The 23,164-nt window shown below is 41.2% G+C and overlaps 1 protein-coding gene across 4 annotated transcripts in view; it reads right to left on the minus strand.

The window, feature by feature from the left end:
* The window catches only part of robo1 (roundabout, axon guidance receptor, homolog 1 (Drosophila)), a 213,729-nt gene that overhangs the window by 151,983 nt on the left and 38,582 nt on the right, over nucleotides 1-23,164 (minus strand). Inside the window, exon 1 of one of the 4 annotated variants that reach the window (XM_069707319.1) lies at nucleotides 6,268-6,520. The exons of the other annotated variants lie outside the window; for them this stretch is intronic. Within the exon in view, the coding sequence (XP_069563420.1) occupies nucleotides 6,268-6,415 (148 nt within the window). The 5' untranslated portion in view covers nucleotides 6,416-6,520. Of the gene's footprint in view, nucleotides 1-6,267; nucleotides 6,521-23,164 lie in introns of those variants that run through there. 4 annotated transcript variants of the gene reach the window in all.

Raw genomic sequence — 23,164 nt, forward strand, 5'->3', positions numbered from 1 at the left:
CACACACACACACACCTGACAAGAGTGCAATATTGATTTTACACTGTGAAGTTCTGAATTACCATGAATTACTGATTTTGCAGAAGCAGCTACTGCCGCCTTTTATCTATTTATTGTACAGCTGCACTTTATTGCTGGCTGTCCCTGTCACATCTTGTTATTTTTTTATCTGTTTTTTATACAGTATTGGTCTTGTTTTATATTATCTTTGCCACTGCTGCAGGTCTCTGGGAGTACCAGCCTGAATAACAAATAAAGTGTCAGGCCTGTGTGTGCATGCCACAGTATACAGTAAATTCAACATATTATTTGTATCTTCTGTTCTTTACTTATTTAAACTTAGCTACATCTGCTCTGATGTGGTACCACATGAAGCAGCATATAAGACATTTAGAAGATAATGTATAAATAAAACGTTATATTTCAATGTAAAAAATGTTGTGCAAAAGTTTTGTTTTAATAAAACATGACTTATCAGCTACCAAAACTTTTTAACTTCAAATTTTTAGGATGTACAATATCAGTGACACTCAATATTCAAACAGCTTTCTCACCTCAAGAACACCTCATTATGACCCTAACCAATTTGTAAGTCCTAACTTCTGTTAGGTCCATTATTCTTTTGATTAGCAGCCAATCTGGACAAATAAATAAATGAAACAGCTGCCGCCTACAAAACATCATATACACGATCCATAGTTTCAATTGTTTATGAATGTGCTCTAATTCTATTATGCAAATATGATCGCAATGTGATACAGTTTCTCAGTGTGGAAGCTGACATAGATGCCCAGAATGTCTACTCTGGGAATGGCATCAAAGTAATAGGTGTCAAGACAAAAGCTGAATACAAATGAGTGGAACCATGTTTTGTTTTTTTCTCCCCATTTTATTTGACATTTCATATGTCTCATATCCAGATGTGGAAACCAGCGCTTTTGTGTGTGCAAACAATTGACTATAAAAGGCTGAAATGAAAGTGGCGTGGAAGAGGAGGAATAAAACATCAAGGAGTGGTACCATTTGATTTTTAACCTCTAAAGACCGGCCTCAGCACTTAATGACCTTTGACCCTGCATATCCTCAAAATCCCGGATCCCTGTGCTTTCAGTCTGGCCCACGCTTGTCGGAGCCTCATATTTATGGCCCACGTCTGATCACAGTGTCCACCTGTTTTTTCACTTCTCTCCTAAAAAAGTTTCAATTTTTGTCATAATTCAAAGCATACAAGGTTGTTTTACTCTTTTCAGTGAGAACAAAAAGACTGTGACTCTTGAATAAATAATGATGTATAAATAAATTAAACTTAATACTGTGACTGGTTGTGTAAGATTGTACAAAGGACAAAACAGTACCACAAACCGTGCGTGAAAGTGACACAAAATATCCCACCATCTAATCTGTTTTTCACATACTGAGCAAGTCAGCTACCTCGCATCGAAGGCCCTGCAACATGTTAAATATATTCAGATATTACTGAGGTCCCTCCTGACCACATTCTCACCTCCTCCCTTTTCCTATCCCACCACACCACTAACTGATCTTCCACAGCCTTGCTCTTAACCTTCTGTGTGACATACGGTAATTGAGTCTGAGCTCATGGTTACTTAATTGAAAAATGTCTGTGCCTCCAAGAAGTGTGGACAGAGAAAGAAATAGGAAAGATGTTGTGAAGCTTCGACTGTATAGAATGACATTAAAAATAAAAGAAAAAGGAAGGAGGAAATTGGCTTAAATTACAGTAGTCAGAAAGATCTGGACCTGATGCATCGGGATCCATCTTTAATATTATGCATTCCTTATAAACAGTGAGGCATCCACAATAATTGTTCTGCATGCTTGCAAGCATCTACTGGTTTGGCCCATGTTTCTGATGACTGTGAGTCTGTGGTTCAGACTGTCTAAACACCGTCTGGCCTCTGACCCAAACCACATGATTCAGTCCAGTTCTCATTAGCACTTATTTCTTCCCTCAAATTGTACCGGGTTCGCATGTCACTGTTGCCATCTATTGGATCCACAAGTTCATATCCGTGCATGTGTAAATAATTTACGCTAGACACAACTAAAACAGATATTCACAATGTATTTACAAAGCACACATTTTCTCATGTAGGCCAAAACCCACAGTTTGTATGCAAAAAAAAAAACCCCTTTAAACTACACACTGCCAGATAGTTTGTCATGACAAGCACTGCTGTTTTCCTAAGACCTTCTACCAAAGTCCTTAGAAAATATGGCAATATATCAGTCAGTTCATTTACTTTTCCTGCAGAATAAACAAGAACTATTCCAAACTCATTACGTGGAAAACTTGTGGTAGATAAATACTACTTCTGAGAGGCAGCCAGTCATATTTCTGTAGATTCTGTTAGTATCCAGAGCAGACTAAATCAGCCATAAATCCTCTAATCTGCTTCATCCATCACAAGGATGAGACGATGTCAGAGGGGGAACCAGAACCTCAGCAAACAGCACCGGGCTGGTGGTCCGTTCTGTGGGCCTGTGAGTACGGGCTGACCAAAGCTCATCTTCATGCATGAATACTGTAAATATACTGCACCAATTATGGATTGCCATGTCATAAAAAAAAAAAAAAGAAGATCAGTGCATCTGCTGGAAGCAACACAGTCAACCCACTCCTCTTGTGGAGTTGTCCTCTTGACAAAACAAATTATTGTAAAAACTGTGGTGGAGGAGGAGTAGGAAGAGGAAGAGGAGGAGCAGTAGGAGGAGAAAGAGGAAGAGGAGGAGGGGGAAGAAGGGACGTAAAAAGTTACAAAGTTACAGACGTTGAGGAAAACACTTCACAAGAGGAAATATCTAAGCCATGTGGACACGAGGAGACAACTGGTCGCTAAAAATAGAAAAAGTGATGTTTTATTTATCGTGTTCGCACACGCACACAGATACACATACACACATCCAGTTTTATGGCTTTAGTCCTGCGTGGGGTTCATGTACTGGCCAGTGTGTGTGTGTGTGTGTGTGTGTGTGTGTGTGTGTGTGTGTGTGTGTGTGTGTGTGTGTGTGTGTGTGTGTGTGTGTGTGTGTGTGTGTGTGTGTGTGTGTGTGTGTGTCATATGTAGACACAGAAAAATAGAGATTGTGTGCCAACATGAACTATGAAAGTGCACATCTTGTGCCAGAGAGACAGGAACTCTGCATTGCACACTCTTGGAAGAGATTTAGTGTCAGGTAGCGTATAATAGCTGGTGACATTATCACTTATATCAGCAGGCTGCCCTCATGCATATCACTGTACTCTTTGTGTGCTGGCAAATTGAATTTTTGTGTGCAGTTTGCAGGATGACAGAGTCAGTATCTCAGAGATGAGTCAGATAAACCCATACACATTTTATGGGGAACATTTTCCCATTTTAGTGCTTATCACAGATAAAGGATTTTTTTTTTTCAATAGACTCGATAAGGTGACACGATTAGGCAACACTAACATGACACTGCCTTAAGAGAAAGGCTACGACAATTTTAAACCTACATATACCAGGATGCAAGGCAAAGGAATATTGCGCAATATGTTAAACTGTCTTTGACTCCACTTTGATAAGAACTGGAGCAGCAGCTTCCAAAATAAATATGCTCCTATTAGAAGTTATACACCCAGCAGTGTTGATGTTCCTAGTGACATCATGAAAAGAGTTACCAAGGCACCAAATACTGTGGGAACGTTAAAGCTGATAGATTTATAGGTTATTTTGGGGCAGCAGAAACAAGCTGTGGATGCATTATTAACAGCAAACTTGTGAGCTGTGTGTATTACCGAGCAGATTTTGAGCATCAGAACTCATTTGAATTGTTAAGTCAAATATTCACAGTCCTTTTAGTGACACAGAAACACAAGGAATATGTCAATGCAGTAACTAATGAGAAGTATATTCAGTGCTCAGAGCAATGGACATGAAAATAGATCCACCAAGAATACAATTACTCAAATACATATACTGAAACACTTATATCACAGTGATGAGGTTACATTGACAGTAGGAGTAGTCCTAGAAACTTGGTCACTGTGGTGTCTTCTTGTCATACTTTAAAGTGACATTACTGCTGGAATCACCACTCATCCTATTAAATAGAGGATGCTTCACTCAAGAACAAATTAACTACTTCAACTTGCATTATTGATAAGTAGGCCAGGCCTTTTCAGAAAACTGAAATAACAGAGTAACTGCACATTGATGCTCATGAGTGTGAATCTCTCTCTCCAGGTTCACAGAGTGGTGCCAGTTGCAGTAATAAAGGATGGCATATGTTTAAAGCTCCTATAACCTCCCACTGAATTTATTATTCCTGCTGTACAAATACACATGGTATCAATAAAGCTGATTGACAGGGATACCGTAGAGCAGATTTTATGTGAAGAACTGTAGAATCAGTTTCTCTGATACAAGTGAGGTGGAGATAAAACAACTCTGAAATACGAAGAACAAAGCATCAGCCTGTAAGTTGTAAATTTAGTAAAAAAAAACAACCTTTCCTATCAGTAGGTAAAAGATTTGTTTAAGTTTTACTCTAAGGAGTGTGCAGTGAGCTTTTGTAGATGTGCCTTTGGATGTGGTGCCGGTTTTTTATAATGATAATAATAAAGTAATAAACTTTATACAGCATTTTTCAAAAACAAACTTACAAAGTGCTTCGCATGTTATTTCCAGGATTAAAACATTACAAGGCTGAGGCAAATAAAACCAGACAGAAATATAACAACTGTAACAATTAACAATAAAATAGGTAAGAAGTGTTAGAGGCAAGAGAAAAGTAAAAAATATGTGTGGAATTAATTAAAAGCTTTCTTAAAGACATAAGTTTTGAAGTGATGTAAAAGATGTCACTGTCTTGCAAGCCCCAGATTCTCATATTGTTTTATAGTCACATATTACTTCCAATGTATAGTCTCATGAAGATATTCTGCTGGTGGACTGGTTAAGCAGCCTGGAATTATTTTCTCACTGGGTAAAAGTCTTATTATTTACAGACACTTTATTTTGCTTTAACAGCAAATCGTGCACCACCAACCAAAATGTTCTGTTACAGCAAGTGCCAATACATTACATGTTGAGCCATGATTGGTAGATTGCATACAAGCCCCAGAATAAAGAAAATTAAAAACCTGGTCGAAGTAGACAAAACTTGAATCCAAAGTAAAGTCTGATTCATAACATCCACAAATACACAATCAAGGACATCCTCCCAACATGTCCTCCCAGGTCATTAGGACTTCCCTTATACTGTGATCTCATAAGAAACTGTGATTGAGATCACCATTGCACTTTACAGAATTTGCAATCGTACCTTTCAGCAACTAAATATAAGACCAAACGCAGGACTTCCAGTGTATTTGTCATTTGGGACTGTAAACGGTATCACTTTCCATGCCACCCTGAGACCAGCTTGTGTCTCCTTGGGGAGGCAAGTGACCTGCTCTAAGTTGACTTAGTGCCTTTTCCATCCCATTCCAGTCATTTAATCTTGGAACAGTATCAAGATAGCGATCTCCCTTTAACCTCTACTGAGGGGACAGACACAAAGGAACATTCCCCCCACTTCATCACTCAGCGTCAAGTGGTGGTGGCATGCCAAACAATCCCATTAGCCAGCAGCCAAAAGAGAGAGGACAAGCAGCAATGTCCTGAAACAACCGCAGCTCTCTGCTCATCTGAACATCCTCTCTCCTCCAAACATCCATGCACTCATGTGTCAGCATATATAATGAAGTCAGCTTTTATTCTGAGGAAATAAGCAGCACCATCACTCTGAGTAGCTTTTTACAACTCAACACTGATCAATTAATGACTGCGAATGAGACCGTGAGAGATATTCATACAGCGGTATTAGAGCGTTGCTGAGAGAAAGAAGAGCACTGGGAGCAGAATAATAAACTATGAATTGCAACTCACAGCAAATACAAAAGCAGAGAGGCACTTCTGCAGTCATATTGATACCTCTTAAAGCTGGCAACACATGCCAAGGTCGCTGGCCTCATATAGAAGATGTATTTCACTCTCATATCCAGGTGCCTGTCACAGAGAAATGAACTGATTCAAACAGCAACTGGAGTAATCAAATTGGCACACAGTGGATCATATTTCTTGAGTCTAGGGCATGGAAAGCAACAGCAAAACGCAAAAGAGTAAGAAAAAGATGTCTGATCCTGCTGGTCTTTTTTACAAGCTGGAATACTGCAAGAGAAGAGAAGGAAATAAGTAAGAGAGCAAATCAAGTGCAGCACAGGGAGGAGGAGTTACTCACGGCTCCTGTCACCTTTCCACCTCCAGCTCCCCTTGAACTTCCCCGAGCCATCCCCTGAGACACACACTCCGCTCAGCACAACCACCAGCACCACCAGCAACAGCAGGGGCATCCTCCCATCGGCCATGCCCGTCTCTGAAGCTTGCATAGGGGTTACAGCAAAGAGTCAAAGACCATGTGGACGGCTGTCCCACGCTCAGTCATGTCTCACACAGCTGTATGGTGTGATCCAAAACAGAACAACACGTCCTCCTCGGCTTCCCCTGGAGTGTTAACCCTGGGTCACGACACCGAAGCCCCAGAGTGTGTCACACATTCACTGCAGACACTCCTCCTCCTCCTCCTCCTCCTCCGCCTGGGGGATTGGAATGATCCGTCTGAAGGCTTCACACACTGACTGTAATTCCAGCATTGGTGGAAAGGAAAAGTAAGCCTGGGTTTTTGGAAGTCTGAGGTATTGATCTTTTTCCTCTCCTTGCACTCTTCATCTCAGTGCCTCTTGGAGTCAGGGATGTATTTATTGCCGTCTTGATCAAGCCCTCAAACTGAGCTCAGTAGTAACAGTTCCCATAAAGAGGCATAGCGCAGGAAGAAGAAAATAGTTTTCCCTCTTGAACAGCCGAAGTTGTTTGGGTCACGATGTGGAACAGTCACACTGATGCTGACATGTCACTTATCCAGCAGCAACCAGCTCGCACCAGGCAATGACTGAAGGAGTGAGTTTGTCCAGGAGTGGCTGTAAATGCATGTGTGTAGTCCTGTCTCTCTCTCTCTCTCTTTCTCTCTCTCGCTCTCTCTCTCTCTCTCTCTCTCTCTCTCTCTCTCTCTCTCTCCCTCTCCCTCTCCCTTCATCCACCTTCAGATCACGAGGCAGTGTTGATATGAAAAATAAGGTAGAAATATCAGAGATAGCTCACATCAGAGCAGCCTTGACTTTGTCAACAGAGCGTCTGAGAGTGGGAGAGAGAGGAAGAGGGACAGAGAGAGAGTGTGTCTAGAAAGCGGGCGATGAGGGAGGGAGGGAGGGAGATACTGAGGAGAGAGACTGAGTGAGACAAGTGTGTGGGGGGTGTGAAGAGCAATTTCTCAAACGCAAAGGCTCTTGCACGTTTGAACATCCATGATGCTAGTCAATGAGTATGATGTCAGTGTGGATACTTCCATAGCCTGACTGAGCTCACTGGCTGCAACGTGTGATCACAGTAATCTAATGCCCTCACAGATTTAAGACAAAACAAACTGTTGCACCTGCATGGGAAAAAAAAATAACCGACCTGCCGTGTATAGACACGTATGCAAACCAGTTTGACTAGGAGTTTATGTGTGTGACAACAAATTGCTGCCAGTTCATACCTGCAACAGTTTACAAAGGATGTCAGAACAATATCCGCTTTGCAAAAACAGCTGCGTTTCCCAGCGAAAGATGACTTCTGAGTCTCAAAGTCAAGAGTCATACAGCCAAGTTGTGATAAAAATCTGTCAATAAAAAAACAACAGCTTCAGTGAACTTGATGTTTTACCAAATCAGGTGCAATACAATATCACAGTTAACAAAAGGATAAAACTCATTGAGAAGATCTATTGTTATCATTATTCAATATGCATAAGCTACAATTGTTTCTTCAGTAAAATGGATAATTTCCCATCACTACGTCAAACTTTGATGAAGAATTTAACAACTTTAGGCTGATCTACGTCCACTTAAATTGAAGGGAATGTTTAAGCACTACCTCAAAATCAGCTACAGTGTATGAATATTCTCTGTTACATAAGGGAATCACGTAGTAAACGCTTAACCTGTAAAACAAGATTGCAAGTGTGGCCACACACATGAGCGTGTTTATTCACATAAAGTGTCTGACTATAGATTATATGTTCTGTTTAAAATATATATATATATATGTAATGCACAGATATATAGTATGCCCACAAAGACTCTGAGGTGTGTCACACACACACACACACACACACACACACACACACACACACACACACACACACACACACACACACACACACACACACACACACACACACTACAAAGACTATTTTTGTAAAAAACAAGCTCAGCAAGTCCGGGTTTCGAGTTACACCGCTCGTTTCCTCCAGCTGCCCGGCTGTCAGGAGGCAGGTGAGTGCAGGTTAACGTGGGAAAGCAGAGGTGTCAGCAGCCCCTCCCCCTCTGCCCGTCCCCAACGTTTCTTTCATATGCCCTTCATTACTGCTGTGTAAAACGCCATTACCAAGTCTAAAATGTTCCCGAACAAACACAGTGTTGTCCAAACACATGAATATTTATGGTGTGTAAGGTCACGGTGAGGATTAAGGAAATATAAATGTGTATGCTGACTTGTTTACTGAATGCTTTATAGCAGCTATTATAAAATACAGTATGTGAGTTTTCCTCTATACAAGTAGTGTTTTCAAATTAAATGTGGTCACCTGCTATTCTAATTTGATTGAATAGCCTTGACAACACTTTACAGACGTGTCCCTCTCGGTCAGCCATGTAATCCTGATGCAGTGGTCCTGAAGGAGCATGCTCCTGGAGGTGTAATTAATCGTGTTACATTAGCCACTGATGGAAGTCTGATTAAAACTGCACTCTAATGATTAGGCCTCTGGAATAATTACCATTGCAGTGAGGACAGGCCAGTTCAACCCCTCGGGACGCCAATCTAACACTCCTACTACCTTACGAAATGTCACTGCTAATGCCAGCTGCATGGAGACTTGGACAATGCAGTGTGAATTCTGTGCAGGGGGAATTAATGGCGAGGCAAGTTAGAACAGAGGGAGCATTTACACAATGCCAATACGTAGCCTAATATGTGTGTTTTTAGGGTGAGGTGTATCTTTGTTAATATGCAGCCTGAGAAATAGATTAGCCTCATGTTTACTGAGAGCCAAAAGGTTTATCAGGTGGATAACTTACCCTGCAAAACCATATAAATAACTTTCTCTGACAGGTTACAGAGATATATATATATTGATAAGATTATCACCCAAATTATCAACACAGTTTTTATGGAGTCAAGAAGATTTTTTTGTTGTTGTGAGCTTCCAAAGTGAGACAAGGATCGACATGACATGCTGCTGTCACTAAGAAACTGGTGCATTATTTCACTGGATCACAGCTGAGCTGCAAATATAGCTACAGTATGAAATTAATGTGACAAAGTATTTCCCATCTCTTACTGCTTTCTAACTGAAATGGGAGCAATTCATGTTGTTCCCATTTAGTAATTTCTCTGCAAAGGTTTCTGACACCATGCCTTGTATTATTTATACATCAATCTATGTAGGTCACTATTAATGATAGTGTTATACGTACTGTGCCTACAAAATATCATATTAATTTACATGGCAGCTGTGTGTTTAACATACACCACATAGATGTTTCACTGAAAAAATGAAAAAGATGCACAAATAAATCACACCTCATGAACAGCTTTTAAATGTTTGGTAGTTAACAATACAATTGATCTTAATCTCACAGTTAAACCACCAATCTAAAAGGAAATGTGAAACTATGAAGTTAAAGATTTATTGTCTTTGGTAGCCACATCGGCAGATATCGCTCCTCCAGATCTCTAACTAAATGGCGTATCATACAGAACAGCTTCCCTCATGTCCCTCTGTTGAGCTCTATTTGCATCTAGCAGAATTTCCTTTCACTGCCTTTTTTGGGGATCAGAGGTTCAAACGTATCACATATATCTTGTCAGCTATGGTGTCGCACAGGGTCAACCCTCCGCCTTATCTTGACATTCTCTACATACTCCTAGCTGCCTCACACGAACCGTATGTTGTCTCAGAAACGGCCCCGAAGGGATGGAAGCCCAACATCCGGTCCGACACTGACATGTAACATCTCATTTTCTGGTTAGATATTCCTTTTTCCACCTGAGTCTTAAGTTTTGACGTAAGATTTGATGCATAATTACCCTTTCAGAAATACTGTACATGAAAAACCTGAGATTCTCAGAAATATTTCCAGATTCAACCTAAACTTGACCTCAGATGCAGAAAAGAAGAGAAGGGCCCTCGAGTCATTTAGCCTGAAGGCTAGAACTCTATAACAAACTCTTCACCGGGATCCTTGACAGGAGCCTCCAGAGACTTCATTCACTGTAGCTCTACTAACCAGAGAGTGAAAGCACGATCAAACCACTCCCTTTGTGTACCAGCTATACAGAATTGACCTGCCCACTCAATACAGCCATAGACTTGCATCACCCTGCCTGAAAGAAGTGCTCACCCCAGCAATCCTCAAACCTCAGATCAAATGGCGCCCCCCGGGACGAGGCATAATAAAATGCTTATGCAAGAAAAAAAAGTACTGAAATGCTTAGTTTTATTATTAAATCCCTGCACTTGTGTTTAAGTGTTGAGTTAAGATAAGGAACAGTGAGCTACATGTTCTTTCTCGCTGACAATTGTTGCCCAGCGCTGTTGAATATTAAAGCACATGTTTCTTCAACATGCCGAGCATATATTATCTTAGTGACCTTGTGCATGAAAATTGTCGAACAACTGTTGATCTGCTGCATGTAATGAACCATGATTGAGGTGATGACAAAGTGACCCATGTATTTTCTGCGTGAACTTTAAATTTAACAATAGGAACTCTTGAGTTTTACTGCAGAAAGCTCGCACCGAGAAAATTGAAGATTATTGCGTGTTTGGAGTCTGCATCTTGCACAGCTCAGCCACTGCAGAGGATAGTACTGAAAATTAGATGTCCTTCTGTTCCTCATGTCAGTATGGTGTTTTCGATGCCCCCATTCCGGCCCCTATTGGTTCTTCCGGTGTGATGCGACAGCAGGGTTGATGGGTGGTACAGAGACATCCAGCAGAGATGAGCAGGCGAAGGGCTGGACATTAGCACACAGCTTGAGGCACAGCAGGAGATCTTAGGAGGCAATCTGGCACCCACGTTCTGCCACTCACAAACAGACGGCACAAATGCAGGAGAAAGGGAAGAAGAAGGTGTGCCATGGGAACATGAACTACAGTAGAGTCAGAAATGTAATTTTGAAAACGTTCTGTTGTTTCACTTCACAATACTTCACACAACTAACAAAAACAGCAGTGATAATGATGTGGTCAGTACCACAAATAGCAGGCCACATCTCACCCAACAACCAAAACAAAGTCCAGTATAACTGCTCAAGGTTTAATTGAAAGTGGTATTCAGCTTGTCAGAATAGCTGTAGTAGCTTTTTTTTTTTTCTATGCTGAACTTCACAGCATTAGTACACTGCAAAGTAAGTCGAACTGCATTCAGGTGTACTTAAAAGATATTTTGAAAACTGTGCTTATTTTCAGTCCTGCTGAGATTTAGATGAGCAGATTGACACCACTGTCATTTCTGTATGAGGTACAGTCAGCTTATTTGAGCACAGAGACTTAAAACAGTGAAAAACTCACTTCCTCCAAACCAGACACAGTACCATGTGTTTGTATCATAGACTGTACGTAAAAGTGGACGTAGCTTCTCGGTCTGAAAAATAAGGCCAATGCAGAAATACCAAAAATACGTCCAAAAAGCCTCTGGCTCCGTAGACTCCCATTCAACTTCAAATTCAAAGTCAATACATTTATTCCACAAGTTATTTCGGCGTTGCTCCTTCTTATTAGTTTTCTGACGGTCCATCTGAAAATTAGTCTTGTCAGGTTTCCAATCAGATCAGTCACATCCACCGCTCACTCCCTCCGAGTTCGTCTAAATATGGTCACTTCCTGCTCCAAACCGTTGGGAACTGGCCAAAATTTGAACTGGAGGCTTCATAACAGCCGTTCACTAACTAATGAGTGTCGTCACTGCTGGTTGCCGCTTGGTTTGAATGGATTATTTTTCCTTTAAACAGAGCCAGACTATCTGCTTTACCTGCCTTAAGATTTTGAGCAAAGCTAAATTAATCGGTGTTGGCAGAAGTTTCATATTAACACGTTGTGTGTGAGAGTGATATGAATCTTCTCACCTAACGCCGGGCAACAAAGCAAACAAGTGAATTTCCCAAAATGTCAAACAATTACTCCACTTTAGACCAGATTTTCCACCGACCCCAGCGTCCAGTGTGAAATCAGTGCTTCATCTGGAGCGGTATAAACTCAACTGCTAATCTGTTACAGTAATAACAGATAACAACAATAATGTATTGAATCAAGAAGGATAACTCTTAAGGTGAATATTTTTAAGGAATATGTGTTTTGTAAGATTATAATACAATAACTTACAGTATGCCACCTTTCAGTGATAAGAATTTTAATTATAGTGCTTTGGAGGAAGACAGATGCAGCATAAATTAGCCATCAGCACCCTGGCTGAGTCAAACTGGGTGATGACAGATTTGTTTTCAACTAACATACCAGAGTTCCAAGAGATTCCCATTTCATTACCGCCTCAACCCCAAGAATGCAAAGACAAATCCGTGTCCATCCACATTAATAGAGACGGGGGGTGTCGACTCGAAGCAACAGTTACAGCACAGCAGTGACATCTAATCTACAGGTTGTAAATACAGCTCAGGACTGGATGTGATCTGGTGGCCCGCTGTGTGCACGCTCTTTGAAGGAGGCCAGTAACACTGTGCCGCACTTGGAAACACATATTAGTGCGTCTTCTAACTGTTTCTGAGTGAGTTATGTTCAGTATGTACAGAGGATGATAAACAGGACCACACCCAGCATTCCCTGCATGGCCAGGTTACGATGGCCCACTCAATCAACACCACCGTCTCACCCATCACCTCCAGCCTTTCTATCTGTCTTCCCCAATACTCTCACACACACACACACACACACACACACACACACACACACACACACACACACACACACACACACACACACACACACACACACACACACACACACACACACACACACACACACACAGTCTCCCCCTCCGAGGCGACTCTCCAATCAATGAGGAGTCACAGGAGGAGCACGGCTGAAGGTTAATGTGTGCAGGGAAAAAAACACGTGATCACTTACAGAGATATGGAGGGAAAGAAACAACCTGCACACGTACGCTGTCGTTAAAAACGTTCAGTCTTGATTCAAAATATTAACCTGAAATGAGTTTGTTTATGTCCACTCACATGCTCGTCTTGACCACAGAGAAATAATATAGTTAGTACATTGGAAGGGGTTGCTCTGTGTGAGTTACTATTAATAATGTCTCTATATGTTTCTTAGAGGTTGTCATGAGAAAGTGGGATTTTGCATTTAAGGAAACGTGTACATGTTCTCAAATTGTAATTTAACATACAAACTAAAGCTTGTTGGCCAGAACAAGTGAATGCTATCACTACTCTGATAAAATACTGATCTTTCATGAAATCTACAGTTTTTTAACTGTCACACTAAAATTGACATTGAAGAGAAAATCAGAATGACTGAATACAACAGACTGATGTCAGATGACTTTATGACAAACTGTTACAGTAATATGAACATCTGCTCTTTTATAGAGAAAAAACAGAGTGGATGTCATTTGCCCCCCCCACACCCTCCACGCCGAAGCCCTGGTTTCATTCTCTTTAGTGGCTGCCGTCAGCGGTCTCACCTTGCAGAGAGATTCCAGCCTGCAGCACTATCGTCCAGATAGCACAACGTGCTGTGATTTACAGCTGCTGTGGTTGCATGGCCATCTGGACCGTAACCACTCGTGAACACTCAGCATTCGGCTCTACATCTCTCTCATTTACTCTCTCTCAGGACGAGCCTTATGTTTTCAGGGTAAATCTTCTGCATGAATACATATTCCCACATCCGCGTGTAAACTCTCCTTCTGGATCTTCTTTTCTCTCTCGTCTCTCATCTTCGCATTCATACATGTAAATGTGCTCTATCAAAAACAATCAGTCTAGCTTTTTTTTTTATGTTATCAAAGCGTAATTGTACTCGGATGGATTAATAGTGAGGTAATGTTGAAACTTATACAAATTGGAGAATCTGCTGCAGAAAAGATACATATACAAATACATTTAAACAGTTTTCACAAACTGTGGCACAAAAGTAGACTTGTAAAAGTAGAAATATAAAAGTGTTTTTTTTTTCGCTATATTTTTTCACATTTTCCCGACTGTTCTGTAACTACTGATTTCCATAAATAGAGAATAGAAAGTAGCTGAAGTGACTGACGGTATTGTGCATAATGCCAGTACAGTACAATGCAATCTATTTCCGTCTCTCTCTCCTGCAAACATGCTCACAGGAACAGGTTCACACTCACAGCAAGGGTGACTTTTCACATCCTCCTTAAAGGCTGAGGTCGTGCTTACATAAAATCAGCTGCCAGAAGTGCCTGAGTTGTAAATTATGTTTGATACTGCCTAGAAAAAAAGCCCCCACTGTTATCAGTGCAGAGGTTTCTTTGAGTGTTGTTGCACTTAAGACACCTGCACCCTGTACTGTGTGGAGTCTTTTGCAGAGTCCACATAAAACCCATGGGAACACGCCACCGGAACACAGACACACTGCCGCTGGATTTCCCCCAAGTATAGGTGATAATCACATAATCCTCAGTGTAAATGTGCCTCATTCATGATTATGGCAGTGTCATAAATGAGGATCTGCATCCTTTAATTCCATGTGCTGCTGACTCAGTGTGTCTCTAAAGAGCCTTCTGCTGCAGTATGTGTTCACTGGACTGTGTGATGGAAACCAGGTGAAACATCTGGTGTCACATAAAAAAGTGTGAGAGCACGAGCACAAGCTTCAAAATAGCTGCAGATGTTAGAGGGTGCTGCTGAGGTCAGCTTCTGCAATATGACTGCCATCCAGCAGGAGGCAGTGTTGGGTTCGGTCAATATCAAGTTGAGCTACCTCTGCCACTAATTCCACCCCAGGGAGGTCAGGGACACCGGAGGGAAATTAGTGTTTAGGTGTTGTAGTGACACTTGGCAGCCTGGTCCTGAATTAGACCCTTTAGATTAGATTTGTAAATCAGCCACTCATGATCCTCAAGATCACTTACACCCCAGATTGATTGGAATGAATTATTTACAGTTCATATAGATGTCCACCACCCTATATCCTTAGTTTCAAGGACGAGCACTTTCTTGGGTCGATCAACCCCAGAAGCAGTGCAAGTGAGATGCACATTCTCAGTGAAAAGCAGCGTCACTAACAGAGCAGTGATCTGATTAATTGTAACTAACACAAGCTATAACAGTCAGCATCCAATACAGAGCACAAAAAAGTGATGTTAATGTTATATTTAATCTATTTGGTCTGCACAAACCATCTGAAAATACTATGTTTGAAACGGATGTCTACTTAAGAAATCAAATAAAAGTCAAAAGTTTTTTTGTATACAGTGTGTATTATTCTTCTGTTTTTGGAGAGCTGTAGGCAGGCAGGGCGATTACATTTATCTCTTTGTTGCCTGAAGTTTACTTCTCAACTCTCAATCTCAGCAGAAGATATCTGAAAGTACACAATACTAAACATCCAGTATACACATACATATACAACATCTTACATGTGTGTGTGTGCACATATTTCCTATTAATTTTTGTCTTGCACAAAGGGACACTTAAAAAAAATGCATCTCACCAGCTTTTGTACTGCAACTACTACAGTACATTCCTTAAAGAACATCTCTCAAGGGCTGCAGGATGTGTCCTCCTAAAACATTGACATCATACAAATGTAAGGAATCATGTTACATGTCACATAAAACAAAAAGATTGAATCTACATGTATTTGTATATCACCTTTTAGTACCTGATGCTGTGTGAAACAAAAGATTACCTTGGCAAAGAAATGAGAAATACACTCTCTGGCCAGAAGGTGGCAGTCTACATCAAGCTATCGAAGGCTGGCTGGCTGGCTACTCATCCTTAGGAGGTGTTTCTTAGATCACAGCATCATTTGTGGACAGAAGTATAATTTTAATATTTTACTTTATTACAAAGTGCTGAGGAAAACAGTCTGCTCTCTATAAAAGGACAGTATATGGAAAGAACAAGTATCGGGGGGAGGAAATTAAAGTTACCATTGTCTTTTTACTTATTTAAAATGGTTGCAGAGAGCATATGCATTATTTAACACACCTTTAATTCATACCACTGCTACATAATTTCATGTTTTTGCTAGTTTTTTTTTTCTTAGCAAAACTTTCTGTTTATCATTGCTTCCATTAAAACTCTGCAGCCCTCCAGTTTACATTTTAATTGTCGTGATCTGATGTTCTCTCCTCGTTCAAAAGAGGGCAGTAGAGTCTCATGTCGTGAGACTGACGGGTTCGCTGCTTCCTCTCAGCTCGAACTCTTCATGCTTTTATTTCCTTGAGCTTATGCTCCTCTTGCTGTTTCATTGGGACTAATTATGGTGTCCTTCGTCAAAAGCAAAATGTTAATGATTGATCTGCTTTGTTCCCAAATTGATTCCAAAGTGTTCACTAATTGGTTAAAGTAAACACACAAAAACTAAAGTATACGCTGACATAATGCTCACGTTAAATACCCAAGCCTCTCTCCTGTTTCTTGTCTCCCTTCAGACCCCACTATCTACTTTATTTTTCAACTCACACTGCTTCCTTTTTCTCTCTCGGTGAATTGACAGACCAATAAGCCTTTAATCCCTCTAATACAAACTTTCATCTGAATCATTTTTTTAATTGCATAAAATAAACAGTGAATGCGTAACCAGATCTCCTCTCAGGATATATTTAGTTCGGCTGCAGACAGCGGATTAAGTTGAAAAGTAAGCCTGCAAGTTGTTTTGGAAAAAAAGAAAAAAAAATCAAAAAGATGAAAGAGTGGAGAACAGGCCAGGATGTCACAATAATTCCTGTGCAGCAAGGAGTTAGCCAACACATGAGGGGAATAATCATATGGAGATGATGGTGGTGGCTCTGTGATTAATGGGCCCATTTTCTTTGCACAGCTTGGTTGGTGGGTCTACTTGGCCCCATTAGGAAGAAGCCTAAAGCCACCCGGTTCTGCTGGATGCCATTCATCAGGCAAATATGAGCAACAGAAACAGTGTGAACAGCCAGGAGACACACAGAAATACATTCCTGTATTTCTTTAATGCTATGTCTATATATATGAGCCTAAATACCTGTGTCAAAAAAGGCATCAGTCTTTTGTAGTCAGAGTGAGAAACGTGGTCTCATAACTCCCTCAACCATACTGTGCATAATTAGAGGTAGAAACTTGTGCTTGTGTGTTTCCTTTCTTATTTGATGGACTACAGGGAGCAAGAGCGACTAACGCTGGCCAGACAGCCACAGAGACACACCAGTCCCCCTTTTAGAGCAATATGCAAATCCACTGTTAAATTTCATTTTTCTAATCCCTTTAATCAGAAACGGGGGAATAAAGCCAGCTGGTAGGAACCCATGTTAAGATGTAATTAAGCATCTGATTGAATTTCAGTGCATACCAAAGTGTGTGTGTGCCAAGCCGAGAGCAGGAGTAGGAGGAGGGGGTAGAAGATAGAGGAGGGGGAGGGATGGGCAGTTGTACACCAGATTGAGCATTGGGTTTGGGGGGGGGGGGGGGCACTGCCCGGCGACGGGGGAGCTGGAGCTCGCGGCGGGCTTGGTATTTTCCAGCATGCTCCACTGCATGAGTGAACAGCGATCAGAGGCACATTTTTATACATTACTACGAAGGCTCCCATGTCAATCACCTCCCTGCTGGCACTGGAATAGTTTTCTCCCACTTGAATCTTAACATAAGGTCCCAAAAAACAGACACAAACCACATCTATCAGCAAATGTGTGAAGATCAGCAGTGCACAGGTTGTTGTGGTGCGTTGTTTGCCTGTTAAGGGAATTCTGACGCAGCCTTTTACTCTTCCATCTCATTCGATGTAGGTTTGCTATCACCACACGCCACACCTTGGGGCTCAGTGCTGACAGTAATACCGCATGCACACCTGGGCCACATATGTAACCTAATCCGTGTGCAGTTGACAAAGGCGCATGAGGGAGAAACACACACACACACACACACACACACACACACACACACACACACACACACACACACACACACACACACACACACACACACACACACACACACACACACACACACACACACACACACACACACACACAAAGGAATCTGTAATGAAATTCATTCACTCCAAATGTATTCACTCTCAGACAGAGACAATATAAAGCCTGGTCGGGGGAGAGAGAAGAGCTGTCACACCAGTTTAGGTGAGTACAGATATAGAAAAGATCCATTACTGAGGCTTTTCATCACCAAACGATGCATGATACCTGTGGGGCTCCGAAGCCGACTGTGAGGGGGTTAGGTGGTGGGGGTGGTGGGGGTGGACCAGAGGCGGACAAAGACAGGTGACAGAAGTTGACGGGTCATCATGCGTGTGCCCTCCCAGCGTCCTTTCCCCGTCATCCTTCACCCTTGCTCCGCGTTATGGCTGTCAGCGTCCACAGCCCATCTGCTGAACAAGCTGCCTGGAGACAAAGTTAAAGGAGACCCAGACTGCACCGTCCTGACCTCAACTGCCCTAAATGCACACTTTTACTCACAACTAGTCAAAATATTATGCATCATTAACCCTATACCTAATCTTAACAAGCCCAAAACATCTAGTCTAAAGTGGCTACATGGTTAAAAGCATCTAAAACTGCATTTGCAGTGTTTGTCCAGATCCTCCACATCACAATATCTGCCCCCATCTTTTATGGACTCCATCAAATAAACAAGTTTCATTGTGCAATCTCTTATACTGTCTTACAGTTGCATTTTCCACAGCAGTTCAACCACTTTTCAAAGCAATTTGCTTGGTGGTAATAATGTGCAAGAAGACTGAGTGTAACACCGACAGCAGACAGGAAAGACGTTTTTTTTTTTCTTCTTCCTTTGTCTCCATGCTGACAGGTTTAATAACACCTTTTCACAACCATTTAGTGGAGCGCATGTGTACACAACTCCAGATAACACTTTGTCCACAGTGCACAGAGAGAAGTGGAACTGTTATGTGCCTGTTTACGATTCATTGTAAGAGAGCCACAGCCTCTCTCAGGGAGACAAAAGGACAAAGGTAAGCAGTAGTTCAGTGAAAGGTGATGTATGATCAAACGTGAAAGCAGTATTGATTTCTCTCAATCGTGTTTGCTCCGTTTGGCACTATTAAATATGGATTCTGTGTGACTGCCATCTTGACTTTGTCTTGAAATTGACACTCTCTCTATAAAGGGCTATAGCTTTTTCAATAAAGCCCTGTGTCAAGAGAGAGATCGGCCCGAAACAGCCGGAGACTCCACGTTTGATTTGCTTCAGAGGCAGCACATCAATGCCACACAGCGGCAGTCAGGTTGAACCGTGTCTCGACGACTGGCACAAAGAGAGCAGGAATGTCAAAAACCCAGTGATAGAAAGTGTCCTTTACAAGGACAATGGCTGAGATTAATAATGCACGGTGCCCAGGTGTTCATGTGCATGCACAGGTTCATGGTATTTAATGTCGAAGAGGTTGTTAAAGTAATGACTATGCTAAGTACTCCTCCTCCAAAATTGTGCTCCAAAAATAAACATACAAGGTTCAGTGAGTGAAGGAGATTAATCTTTGTTAAGAATTGCTATGACTTTGCTCCAGTGGTCCTTAAGCTGTGTCTCTGTTTCCCACCAAATTCTTAGTTTATGTAGCTCAACATTAGCATTCAAGAAGGTTAACTGTTGCAGATGGAGAGCAACAAAATTTTAATTTTGCAACCATATTCTTCACTTCATACAAGTGAAAATAACTTTTTATGGACATAAATGAAACAATACCTTTAGCAAAATAATAGTTTGTCATAAAACTCTGTTAGAACAAAAGCCAATAACACATAAACCAGTGACGTGACTATTAAGTCAGACACATTTGTTTAAAAACTGTACCCTGAAGTTAAATTATCTCTGACTGATTCCTCTAAAGGAGGAGGATCTCTGTGAATTGTGGCAGTGACCACACGACACACATTCTGTGCAGCATCGATAACAGTCAAACGTCCCATTCAGTGCCGTCCCTGCTTTTGTCTGGAGGTGAATAAATCCAGCCTGATGCCCATCCAATGCACTCTTTAAAGCCGTTTCCTGTGACAAATTGTACATTACCTTGGATGCCATGTCCTTGTGAAGCTGTCCCTGCATTGTAGCCCCTATTAGACACGTTTGTTTGATGAGAGCTTTCCCTAACCATTAAAATCCATTTCAAAAACTGATGAAGCACAGCGAAGGACTAAATAGAGGGAGAAGGAGGTTTGTATCATTTTAGGTTTGATAATTCATAAAAGTCACAAGCCGATGAAGCTACGAATAATTGTATCAGTGAAAAGGTAGTCCTGCCACTAGATAGATAAACACATGCAGACACAGAGGTCCATTTTGAGTACTTCAGGTCTGGGGCTATGTTTTTAATGGTTTGTGCTGGGTCATTTAGTTTTACTAAGTTGAAGGAAAACGTATTGCTACAGCAGACAATGGAGCAGAGTTGGAAGTGTGGGGTGAAACGTGTTTTGCAATTACATATGGTTAGAATTTGAATGTCATTTTATTTATGTCAAATCTCTTAACATAATTGTTGATGCTCTTTGTGCAAAGCAAATTTCTCGAGGCGCAAGGTTTCATCCATTCCTTCATCTAAAACACAAGCGATGCTAATATAATTACACAGTTTAAAGTAAAACCCGACAAAAGAAGATGAATATCAATGAATGACAAAGGATATACAAGGAATAGAAACAAAAGGCATTTAAAAAGGATGTGTTTGTACCTTCAAATTCTTGATCTGTCTACATGCTTTTGGCCTTTTAGTGTGTTGACAAGCCTACACTAATTTATTGTTATTAGCAGTTATAGTTATAAACCAAGAGTAAAATAGAACTTTGTAGTTGTTTTTATTATAATTATAAATTGTATTGAGTTATATGAGTGAATAAAGAAGTTGTGTATGATGTAAGCTCATTTAAAAACCATCAGGCGGTGTGTTAGGAGGCAACATGCTAGATGCACATTAAAGACCACAAGTTATGACCTTCAGACTAGTATACATAGACTCACAGATGTGTCCATGCTGAGATATGCCGACACACAATGGCAAGTACATACAGGTATGTTTTCCCCACAAAGCCGGCCTCATTATTCCGTGTCCCCTGACATTTCAGCACCGCGGAGAGCTCCCATATTAATCTTGAACTGTGCGTCTTCTGTTCCCTGCACATTCTGGCCCCTAATGACAGTTTTATCATAACTTATTATTGCTGCTCCACCCTGAACTGAAATTATGTAAATGCTGCGTTTTTGGTGTGGAAAACATCTTTATGTTTTGCTCAGTGGTCGCTGAAGCGGGAATCTAATTCTGCTCACCGACAACCTAAATGAATCGGCTTGTTACGGTTTGAATAATGGTCTGAGCAGTGGGAGACGGGGTCGGCTACCTGAAGGTTGAGAAGCAGAGACCCACTTAGTTAGATGCCGCCTTATCGGATTGTACACCCGCCTCATTCATTACCTTCCATCACTTCCCTCATTTGCAATAAGCAATATCATTACAGGATGATTTGCCTCAAACGTGGGGTTTAAGTAACATCTCGAGGTTGGAATAACTGCTCCAAGATTTGTAATTTGGCTCACAAAATAGGCTGGTAATAAAGCTTCAAATTCTCACCCACACGCCCACCCTGCTCTCTTTGTTTGGCCTCCGTCTCTTTTTCCACACACACATTGGGGCAGGCAATAACACAGAGAACAACACAACACATTGGCTTTAATAGGATTTCCTTGGATGCAAAACCTCCTAAAAAGCTTTACAGGTGTCCAAAATCACTGTTTCTATCTGTATCGCTTACTCTGAAGGTGTCTTTGTCGTTCTGTCGCTGAGTCTCTCGTCTCTTAGTGTCTCTCTTAAATTATCCCACCTCCTCAAAGGCGTAGTTGTAGTTAGTGACACCAGACTCTGTAGCCATCCTATTCATTTAGGTAGTTAAGTGAGCAGTGACAAAAGCAGCCGGCCTGATTTCCAATTACACTCCATTGTTCTGCCTCTGGGACCGTCTTTGGCTTTAAGAAGTCAGTGTCGCTGTTGCAACCCAATCTCAACGTGTGAGAGTCCACAATTTTAAAAGGCTGTACTGTGATTTTGTGTGCAACATGATTGATCTTCATGGATCCATACATTAAAAGATTTATTCTCTGCCACTTATCCTTCCATCCAATGTACACTTGACGGTCAAGAAAGTCTCAAAATAGACTGGGATTACACTAAGTACGCCGGGTTCCTGAGAGCAGTTAATTCAGCCTTATTTTGACAACTTAGACTGGATTAGTCAGAGCATTTGAATCTTCCAACTACTCCTGCCACCATGTGGTAAACCACTGGTGGGCACGTCTAGCGTCTTATCGGTATCCCACGTGATGGAATCCCACCCTCTGTAATTAGATAAATGTCCCCTAACCACCATTTCAGTGCACACTAAGTATATGAATCCTAATAAATTAGCAGCTTGTGATGAAATTAAAAGGATCATGAACCTATTTTGGAAACTAAGCCTACACCCTTATCATCCATCACTCACAGAGCATGAATTAAATACACTCAGGGAGTGACATAAACTCAGAGAAAAATTCAAAGTATGACTTATATTATGCCTTCATGGTTGACATTTTGAACCTAACACTTAATTTTCTGTTTGAAAATGTCACTCTCAGAAAATAAAAGTTCCTTTATCTCTGCAAAGCAGATTCTAAAAACACAAGTGTGATGGGGAGGAAGTTAGTCCAGTGAAACTGAGAAGAAAACCGCCTGATCATAATCAGTGGGTAACAATTATACCATAGATCACTGAACTTGTACCAGTGATCATAAACAGATCTGCAAAGAAAATGCAGATCGTTTGGTTGCTTCCTTGTCTGCC

The sequence above is a fragment of the Brachyistius frenatus genome, unplaced genomic scaffold, assembly GCF_029030835.1.
Source record: "Brachyistius frenatus isolate BFR_SWC_R1_liver_20210118 unplaced genomic scaffold, ASM2903083v1 Contig_68, whole genome shotgun sequence".
Lineage (NCBI taxonomy): Eukaryota > Metazoa > Chordata > Actinopteri > Embiotocidae > Brachyistius > Brachyistius frenatus.